The sequence below is a fragment of the Parus major genome, chromosome 28 (assembly GCF_001522545.3).
Source record: "Parus major isolate Abel chromosome 28, Parus_major1.1, whole genome shotgun sequence".
In the NCBI taxonomy this organism is placed as follows: Eukaryota; Metazoa; Chordata; class Aves; order Passeriformes; family Paridae; genus Parus; species Parus major.
This window is the reverse complement of record NC_031797.1, coordinates 4,518,985-4,528,651: the sequence shown is the minus strand read 5'-3', so window position 1 is coordinate 4,528,651 and position 9,667 is coordinate 4,518,985. Positions and strand designations below refer to the sequence as shown.

Sequence of the window (9,667 nt, the reverse complement as noted above, 5' to 3'; positions counted from 1 at the left end):
CTCACCTGCAGCCCCGCCCCACTGCCAATCACCCCGCGGGGTATTTAACTGGGACGCCGCCCCGCACTCCCAGTCTCACCAGTGCCGGCCGCGGAGGAGGCAGGTAAGGCTGGGCAGGGCAAGGTGTGGGAGCTGGGGGGGTCTGTGGCTTGTCCGGGGGCTTGGGGTGACTCCCCAGGGCTGGCCCCTGGCTGGGGGTGCCGTGGCTCGGGGGTCCCTGCTGTAGGAGCTGCCTGTGGCTTCTGGAGAGCAGGAGATGGAAGCTGAGAGTGTTGGGGGTTGGAACCAGGTGATCTTTAAGGTCCTTTCTAACCAAATCCATGGTGGGATTCAAACCCTTCTCTAAAGGCTCCTTCCCAGCTTTGAGATGGCTCCTCGGTAATTCCATGGATCTCTGACCTGTCATTGAGCAGTTTGGGATTTAAAATCTCCTTTCTGCTTCTTGTCTGCTGAGGATCCTGGCTGGGGGATCCACAGGAGGTGACTCCCACCAGTCACCTTCACCTGCCCGGCCCAGCCTGGTGTTTGGGGACGGTGGGGACGAGGTGGATCCTCCAGGGCAGGGGGACACCCCGGGGCCAGGGGACACCCCAGGGCCAGGTGGGACAGGGGACACCCCAGGGCCAGGTGGGATAGGGGACACCCCGGGGCCAGGCAGTGCAGGTGACCAGCCGGGCATTCCCTTCCTGTGACAGCGCTGCCAGCCCTGCCCGGGGTTGTTTCTCGTGATCCTTTGGTGGAGGCACGAGGAGTGAGTGTGACAAGAGAGCTCTTGCTCAGGAGCACCCTGTCCCTGCAGGGCTCTGCCAGCTCCCAGAGGAGCTCTGGCAAACTGGATTAGTATTTCTCAAGACTAACAAGGCTTTAAGTGTGGTCATGACTACCCTGAGCTGTGCATGGCTGGAAGGATTTCAGTTTCTGAAGCTGGTTCTGCTGAAAATTCTGGATGGAAATGTGCTGAGCTGCTTGCTCTGCAAGTCACAGCTTCCAGGTGAAACCAAGAGCTTTGTCCTCGTGGAAAGATTGAGAACTACTGAGAAGGTGTTTTAGTTAAAACTTCCTTTCCTAAAACATCTCTGTTCAAGCAGTTACTGACCCAGTGGTGGCCACTGGTTGTGGTCTTTAACTTCTGCTGGAGGTGGGTGGGAGCCCTGCATCCCTCAGCAAGGGTGGCTTTGATCTTTGAGGTTTCCTAGTGCTGCTGGTTAATCCAGAAAGGTGAGATGGGCACCTCTGCCAGCCCTCCCGAAACTACTGTCCTCAGGTCAAAGCTGGCAATCATTTGATCTTCCTCCTAAAACTAATTCTGTCCTCAGGGCATCTGCAGCCCATTCCTTACAGGCATCCCATGACCCAGTTCAGCATTTTTGGGAACTGGGTATCAGTGGCAAATCTCGAAAAGAATGCAAATGGGTGCTTTAACCACAATTGGATTCCTCTGCCCTGATTAGCCCTCCCTGCTCACATCTAAAGCACTAAACTTAGCTTTGTTTTCCTCGATGGTCATTAAGGAATTGCCAGTTAAGCCTCTGAACCAGCCATGCTGGCTGTGGCTCTGTCTCCCAGGGTAAAACCCCTTGGAAGGGAGAGAAGCTTCCTGAACGTGAAGATCCTCCAGGACCACACACCAGCAGCCTGTTCTCGTGGAGCTGAGCTGCTCCCCACAGCAAAACCTTCCAGCCAAGGGGAGTAAAGAACCAGCTCCACGTGCCCTGGTCACTGCCAGTGACAGAATTCAGGAGATGCTGATCACCAGTGACAGAAGCAGGGGAGTTCCTGGCTCTTCTGCCAGGCCAGTGAGGGATGAAGCAGGGAACAGCTGGGTGGGTCTGGTGCCACTGTCCTGCTGTTTGGTGCCAGCCTTTGCTCTTTCACTGGCTGGCAATGACCAGGAGTTCAGCTCCTGATCCCAGAAAATCTCTTGACCTTGATGCTAGAAAAGAGCACTGAAGTTTCACTGTTCTGAAACCATCTGTCTCAAGAGCTTTCTCCAGCAGTGACCTAATATTTCACATTTAGCAATGGTGTGGAATCATCTGATCATCACTTTCATACGACAAACCACAACCAAAACAAAGTGGTGCTGTTTCTGTTCCTCTTCCCACTGGGATTTCCTCTCCCAACCATCCTGGCTTGGCTGTGGCTTCTCCAAAGGATTCAGAAGCACCTGACCCAGAGTTGCCAAGCACTGGGCTTTCCTGCAGTCTCTGAAGTAAAGCAAGGGCTGCTCAGCACTTCTGCAAGGGAAAGAGAAAATAAAACCACACTGTGGAGATCTGCCCACACTGCAAATCTGGGCATTGCAAAACATGGATTTCTCCTACACAGCAGAGAACAAACCTTGTTCCAACATGAGTGTGCTGAAGGATATTCCCTGGCAGGCCCCAGCCATAATTAACATGGGATCCCTGTACTTCAGAGGCTGATCTAACCTTACACCAGTTTTTAAATCAGCCAAGGAGTCACTCCTGAATTACTCTAACATGAATCCTCCTCTGTTCCTTTTGCTGCAGTGTCTCAGTGCTGGCCCTGACACCAAGGCAAACAGTGTCAAACTCCACAGCTTGAGCTTTTTCCACCTGTCCAGGAGTAAAATAGCTGAGCAAAAGGGGTTGTTTGTGATTGTGTTGAAAGAGCTGTGCTTTGCCCCTAAGTCAGCCCTGCTTGGCTCCAGAGAAAAGACAGAGCTGCCCTGAGGGAGAGGGACAGCACTGACAGCAAACCTCGTGGACTTTGGGACTCGGATTTTACATTCAGCCTTGCTTTGTTTGGAGCAGTTTTTACAACTCCTCCCAGCCTGGTGAGGATCCATTGGTGTTTTTGCTGTGCAGATAAACTGGGGAGAGCTCCCAGATGAGCTCCCAGGAGAGGCTGGAGGTGACAACCTGTGTGACAGCTTTTGCTGTAGGCATGTGGCACTCAGCATCCCTGCCCTGCTCAAATCTCACTGAACTCTGACTAATTCAGTGGTTAAGGCAGCAATATTTGATGTTTTGCCAAGTCACCTCCTGGGATGTCCCTGGCCAGCATCAGAGCCCAGTCCAGGGCTCACAAATGCTGGTTTCACTACTCTCCATCTCTCTGTTCCTGTTTCTCACCAAAATAAAAACCTTGCACAAAGAACACAACAAACAATACAATGGGCTCCACCACAACTCAGATGGCGAGTTCTTTCAGAAAGACTCTGCCAGTGAGCTCGGAGCAGTTTGGGAAGAATCTTGGTTTGAGTTTTTTCCACTGGAAAATGTCATAGTAAATCTAAGAATAGGAATTGACTGGCAAAGGAGAGAAAAGCAGACTGTCCTGAAGAACAAATGTGCTGAAATCCCTGCTGTGCCTAAGGCTCAGAGTAATCCTGGCTTTATCAGCAATACAGGAGTGTCCGGATGCCACAGGAGATCTGTGCTGGGGAACCAATACCCACTTGGATTATTGCAACAGTGTACACTTCTTCAGTCCCATTGTGTCATGAGAATGTCTCTGAGCCCTGGTGCCACAGGAAGTCAGATTTCCTGCCTTGCTGGCCAGTAGGACCAGAGGACAAGTCTCCAGGTAGCCATGGAATGCTGCAGCTGGGAAACATGGCTCATCCTCCAGTCAAAACTCCACTGGATTTTTCATGGTTATATTGTTATATTTTCTCTCCCCTCTCCAGCTGAGGAGGGGGTGATGGAGTGGTTTTGGTGGGTACCTGGTGTGCAACCAGGGTCATCCCACCCCACAGAGAAAACACAAGACAGATAAAACAGTTCTCACCCATTTCTAACCTGAACCTTCCTGGGAGCAGCTGAATGTCAGATCCCAGCTTTGTTGCCCTCTGCTTTTCCCCTGTTTTGGCAGGATTTTATTTCTTTGGAGGCAATGAAGTTGTGCTCATGATGCTCTTGTTTTCCTTCCAGCTGCAGCTGAAGTCAGTATGGCCTCAGGAAAGACCCCAACCCCAGAGCTGCTGAAGGCTGAGGAGCAGCAGAGTGTGGTAGGTGCCAGGGCACACACAGCAGTTAAATCACCCACTGACACGGTGCTGCTGAACCTCTGCCAGTGCCCCAAAGCCAGGCTGGGAGGACAGGAAGAGCCCTATGAAGCTGTGGCCAAATCAAAACCCCCTCAGTTCAGAAGGTAATTGTTTTGTTCAGGAGACAACTGCAGGGCTGTGAAGTGAAGGAAGTTGTTCTGAAACAGGAGCAATTACAGGTCCTACTTCCACATCTGGTTTGGTGCTGAAACCAGTGTGACTCAGAATTCATGAGCACAAAATTCAGACTTCTTAACCCCGGCTTGTTCACTTGGTGGAGGCCTTTGGATGAGTCTCCTCAGCTCTGAGTTGAAGAGGGATGGGGAGATGGATTTGCTGGGACCTTTCTGGACAGACACACGGCTGTGTTCACCCACCAGCTCAGGCTGGGCTCTAATGTCACCATTTCTCTTGGGTTTAGAGCGCTGTCAATCGAGTCACCAGCCTGCCCTTGCTCAGTTCTGCCTTCAACCTGGTCTCCTCTGCCTACAACCAGACCAAGGAGTCCCACCCCTGCCTCAGTGGCGTCTGCAGCGTGGCTGAGACCGTGGCTGCCGTGGCTGTGGGCAGCGTGGTCGGAGGGGCACAGCCCATCCTGAGCCAGCTCGAGCCACAGAGTAAGTGCAGGGCTGGGGGGACCCTCGGACAGAGGGAGGGGAGGCGAGGTTTGTGTGCCTGGAGGGGGATCCCACCCCCAGCAGCACCTTCTCCTCCATCCCTGAGCCTCCACTCAGCAGCTCCTGACACTGAACTGCCCTGGGATGAAACTGTGTCCAGGAGAACCAAAGTTTCATTGCTTTCTGTTACCACATAGTAACTCCCTAAGTTCTGACCATCCCAAGTGGGAGCTGTGTCAGTCTGGGATAGGGCTCAGTCTGCCTTACCCCAACACTTTTCAACCCTTTAAACCCAATTCCCCACTCACCAAGGGTAGCTGCTACACTGCAATTGGATCAAAGTCTAGTTAGAAAGCTGGGAAGGCAAAATGGAGACTATTTGAACCTGCCAAATTTTAGTGTTTGTTCACTTTTATCAAGACATCCCACCCCAGAATGATGATTTATTTGAGGGGGGCTTGTTTCCATGAGTGTATGCTGAACTGGCTATTGTAGGGTGAAAAAACCCATTCCCAAATGTAAGAATAAGCTGGTTTATTCCTGTTGTCTCTTCCAGTTGCCCTTGTGAATGAATATGCCTGTAAAGGTCTGGATCAGCTGGAGGAGAACTTGCCCTTCCTGCAGCAGCCAGCAGACAAGGTAAGGGAAGGCTGTTCCTGGGGAAGCCATGGCTCCACAGAACTGTTATACATTATATATACTGTATAACACAGGGTACCAAGGGAATATGGGGAAATGAATAAAGCTCAGCAGCAGGGAAAGCTACAGAGGTGCCCTCAGCACGCAGGAGTGAACACTGACCATGTCCACGTCAGTTTGGGTGTGCTCACCTCCCCGGCCCTCCCACAGACTGCAGGCACAACTAACCCGAGGGAAAAAGCTTTTTCAGGGAGGGAAAACACATTCTGGAACAACAACAAAAATATCTCTCTGCCTCTCCCTGGTGCAGGTGATCTCAGACACCAAGCAGCTGGTGTCCACCAAGGTGACATCTGCTATGGACGCTGCCTGCGAGGCCAAGGAAGCGGTGGCTGATAAAGTCACTGAAGCTGTGGACCTCACTAAAAGTGTTGTTGGGGACAGTGTCAAGCTGACCAGGTCTGTGGTCACCTCCACTGTCAGCAGCGCTGTGGAGGCTGCCCAGGGGGCCAAGGAGCTGGTGACCAGCAAGGTGACAGAGGCTGTGGATGTCACCAAGCACATGGTGGAGGACAGCGTTGACAGGACCAAGTTTGCAGTTGCCTCTACGATTGTCAATGCTGTAGAGGCTGCTCAAGGGGCCAAGGAGCTGGTGACCAACAAGGTGACAGAGACTGTGGACCTCAGTAAGCACCTCGTGGAGGACAGCGTTGACAGGACCAAGTCTGCTGTGACTTCCACCATCACTGCAGCTGTGGGGGCTGCCCAGGGGGCCAAGGACCTGGTGGCCAACAAGGTGACCGATGCTGTGGACAAGGTCACCAAAGCCGTGGATGTCACCAAGCACATGGTGGAGGACAGCGTTGACCTGACCAAGTCTGCAGTTACTTCCACGATTGTCAGCGCAGTGGAGGCTGCTCAGGGGGCCAAGGAGCTGGTGACAGACAAGGTGACCAAGGCAGTGGACCTCAGTAAACACATCGTAGAAGACAGCGTTGACCTGACCAAGTCTGCAGTTGCCTCTACAATTGTCAGCGCTGTGGAGGCTGCCCAGGGGGCCAAGGAGCTGGTGACCAACAAGGTGACAGAGGCTGTGGATGTCACCAAGCACATGGTGGAGGACAGCGTTGACAGAACCAAGTCTGCTGTGACTTCCACCATCACTGCAGCTGTGGGGGCTGCCCAGGGGGCCAAGGACCTGGTGGCCAACAAGGTGACTGAAGCAGTGGACCTGACCAAAGGGGCTGTTCAAGACAGTGTCGAGAAGACCAAATCCGTGGTCACCTCTACGGTCAGTACAGCTCTGGATGCTGCCTATGGCACCATCACCAGCAAGATCAACACAGCCCTGGAGCAGGGCAGGGAGGCTCTCCAGGGGGGTGTGGAGATGACCAACTCAGTGGTCACCAGCAGCATAAGCAAAGCCAAGGCAGTGAGCCAGGCAGTGGCTGGAGGTGTGGAATCTGTCCTGGGAATGTCAGAAGATCTGGTGGATCATTACCTCCCGATGACTGAGGAGGAACTAGGTAAGAAAATACTTACCCGGCGCTTGTAGACACAAGTCCTTTCCCACTTGAGTAGAGAGCACCTGACACAGCAAGACTCAGCTTCTGGAGCAGACAGGTAGCTCTGAATTTATCACCAAGTTGCCGGCTGCCAACACCAAATTGCCGTATGGTATGGACAGAGTTCAAGCATTTGCTGGCTGGTCCTTGCCCATCAGTCTGAAAGTAAATAACCACGTGGGTTCACGCTTCAAGCCCTCCAAGTCTGCTTACCTGAAGATTGAGCAGGGACTAACCTGCCTTTAACACATGAATGACTACAAACCTCCTGCTCCCACAGCAAGCTTCAGCCTTTGTGTTTTCCAATGGGTGACTCAACCTCTTCCACCCCTCTGAGCTGGCAGTGGAGCCCAGCTGCAGCTCTGTTCTTGTTTCCTCCAGGTAAACTGGCCACCACGGTGCAGGGGTTTGGCGTGGCCTCCGTGGAGGAGCAGAAGAGGCAGCGGAGTTACTTTGTGCGCCTGGGCTCGCTGTCGGGCAGGCTCCGGCACCGAGCCTACCAGCTCTCCCTGGCCAAGCTGCAGGGCTTCAGGCACCGCACCCAGGACACCCTGTCACGGCTGCAGCTGGCAATAAAACTGGTACCAACACGCTTTGCCCTTCTTCCTCCTGTCTGTAGCCCTTCCTGCCCTGCTCTCCAGCTGGAAGCTCTTCCTCCGTCCTGCACCAGCTCAGTGTCACCTTGGATCCTTCCCTGGCAGGGAAGCACTCGTGCCTCTGTGTGTGCTCACAGTACAACCTTTCCTCTCGTTTTTCCCATCAGATTCAATCTGTGAAACAGGAGGTTGGCCAGAAGCTGCTGGAGGGACAGGAGAAGCTCCACCAGCTGTGGGTGGACTGGAGCCTGACCCAGCCCAAAGGACACCAAGTCAGAACTGCCTGCCAGCCAGAGGTATCCCCGGAAGGTGCAGAGCAGCCCCGCTCTGGGCGCTCCCCGAGCTGTAACTGAGCTGTTCTCTCCCGGCAGGTGGAGCCGCGCACTCTGGCCATGCTGCGCATCATCACCCAGCAGCTCCAGCCCAACTACGAGAGCCTCAGGCTCAGCATCCACGGGCTCCCCAGCAGCATCCAGGAAGCTGTGTCTCAGGCCACTCGACACATCCACAAGCTCCACAGCTCTTTTTCCAGGGCCGTGTCCTTCCAGGACCTCTCCAGAGCCACCCTGGCCCGGAGCCAGGACCGTGTGGCAGAGGCCCGGAGGTCCCTCGATGTCCTCCTGGACTATGTCACTCACAACACCCCTCTGAACTGGATTGTGGGGCCCTTCAGGGCCGTGGCTAAAGTGGCACAGGACAGCAGAAAGCACAAGAAGAAAGAGATGAGGAGTGATAGAAAATTACCCAAGCTGGAAAAGGCTCCACTATCACAGGAGGTGACAAAGGCACCTGAAGAGCCAAAGGGAACCAACAGGCTCTCAGAAAAATGGTATGAAGTGCTAGAAAAGCTGGAGGAGAAGGCTGGGAAGGACACAGATGTGGCCCTGGCTGCCAAGGAGATAAAAAACACTGCACCAGAGGAAGATCTTTGATAAAGCCCAGCTCTTCTGGCCAAGGCTACTTGGCTAGAACAGCACTGGATCTTCTAATTGTGTGCCCACTTGTGCCACAAGTGCCTCTGCTCTGAATTTAGAGTCAGATGTAGTTGTAAGGAGATTTGATAGCCAAGGTGGGGAGATTCTGAATCTTGATTTACTGTTTTTAAATCCAACTGCTGTGCTGAAAGGGGAGATTGAACCTGCACTTCAGCTTTTTAACTCAGCCCAGCTGTAGCTGTGAGTGGCTGAATCTTGCTGAGACAAACTGTGGGAGAGACGTGATCTCAACTTATTTTTAATGCTGAATTTGTTTTTAATTCACCCAAGCTGTGGAACTCTTGAGAAGATGCTCTGCTTGACCTTTGATACCATCTCCCACCTTCTCCACTTTTAAAGGTACAACTTCCTTTGTGTCTGTTGTGCTTCCGGGGAGGCTGGGCCCTGCAGCACATCTGGCACAGCTGGGGGCAAGGAGCTCCTTCTCAAGAAGAGACTTCCCCTCATGGATCAGCCAAACACTTTCTCTTTCATGGAGAAGCACTCAGCAGCATGGGGTTTTCTTTAATCACCTTTCCTAGTTCTGTGAATGACTTCAAGGATTATCTGTGAGTAACTCCATGTGTGAAACACTTCACAGCCATTAAATGAGGCAGCTTTTCCCAGGAGTTACTCTGCCATGGGATTAGGATATTCTGTTATTAGAATAGGAGGGATTTTAATCCAGGTGATGGTTCTTTCCTAGAAAACACTACTTTGTAATAATTTCTAATGTAGCTTATTTTGGTAACTGTTCCTGGCATTGTCCCTGTGCCAGGGCTGGTGAGCAGACACTGGAATAAAGCGTGACCTGCATTCAAAGCCATGTGGGTTTGTGTGTATCTAAAGCTGCAGGGTTGTGTTCTACCCTCACCTGAGCTGTGATGATGAAGCCTTGCCTTTACCAGATCTTGTCCCTGGCCATCTTGTCTGTTCCCTGCTCTTGCTGGAGGGAACAAAGTGCTTTAGCAGGTCCCATGCTTTCTTAAGCAAAAAAAATACCTTTATTTTTTTTCCCTGACTTCTGCCTGTACTCCTGAGGCTCAGGTGCATCTGTCCACGCCCCACTCTTCATCCTCACCCCTAGCTCCCTCTGCTCCCCCGGATCCTGCCTTTGCAGTGCTCGTCCCTGTTCCAACACCTCCCGCAAGGAAAGGTCGGTCCCTGTCTGTCCCCAGCGCTCTGCCACCTCCGGCTGCTCCTGCGGGGGACAGCGGGCAGGGCTGGCCCTGGCTGGGGAGGGTGGGGGGTGGCTTACCCG

General features: G+C 53.0%; 1 protein-coding gene and 1 long non-coding RNA gene across 2 annotated transcripts in view; one reads left to right on the top strand and one right to left on the bottom strand.

Moving 5' to 3' along the window:
• Positions 1 to 7,224, bottom strand: part of LOC107215518 — a 9,046-nt gene extending 1,822 nt beyond the window's left edge. Inside the window, exons 1-2 of the long non-coding RNA XR_004500351.1 lie at positions 7,102 to 7,224; positions 6,814 to 6,995 (exon numbers count right to left, since the gene is read on the bottom strand). This is a non-coding gene — a long non-coding RNA (uncharacterized LOC107215518). The remainder of the gene's footprint in view (positions 1 to 6,813; positions 6,996 to 7,101) is intronic.
• LOC107215514 (perilipin-3-like) lies at positions 1,405 to 9,232 on the top strand. Its single transcript, XM_033520120.1, has 7 exons — positions 1,405 to 3,976; positions 4,437 to 4,632; positions 5,189 to 5,271; positions 5,582 to 6,797; positions 7,218 to 7,417; positions 7,600 to 7,728; positions 7,804 to 9,232. Exons 1-7 carry the CDS (start codon positions 3,917 to 3,919, stop codon positions 8,362 to 8,364), a joined length of 2,445 nt encoding a protein of 814 aa, XP_033376011.1. The 5' UTR covers positions 1,405 to 3,916; the 3' UTR covers positions 8,365 to 9,232.
• Positions 9,233 to 9,667: the final 435 nt, after the last annotated feature.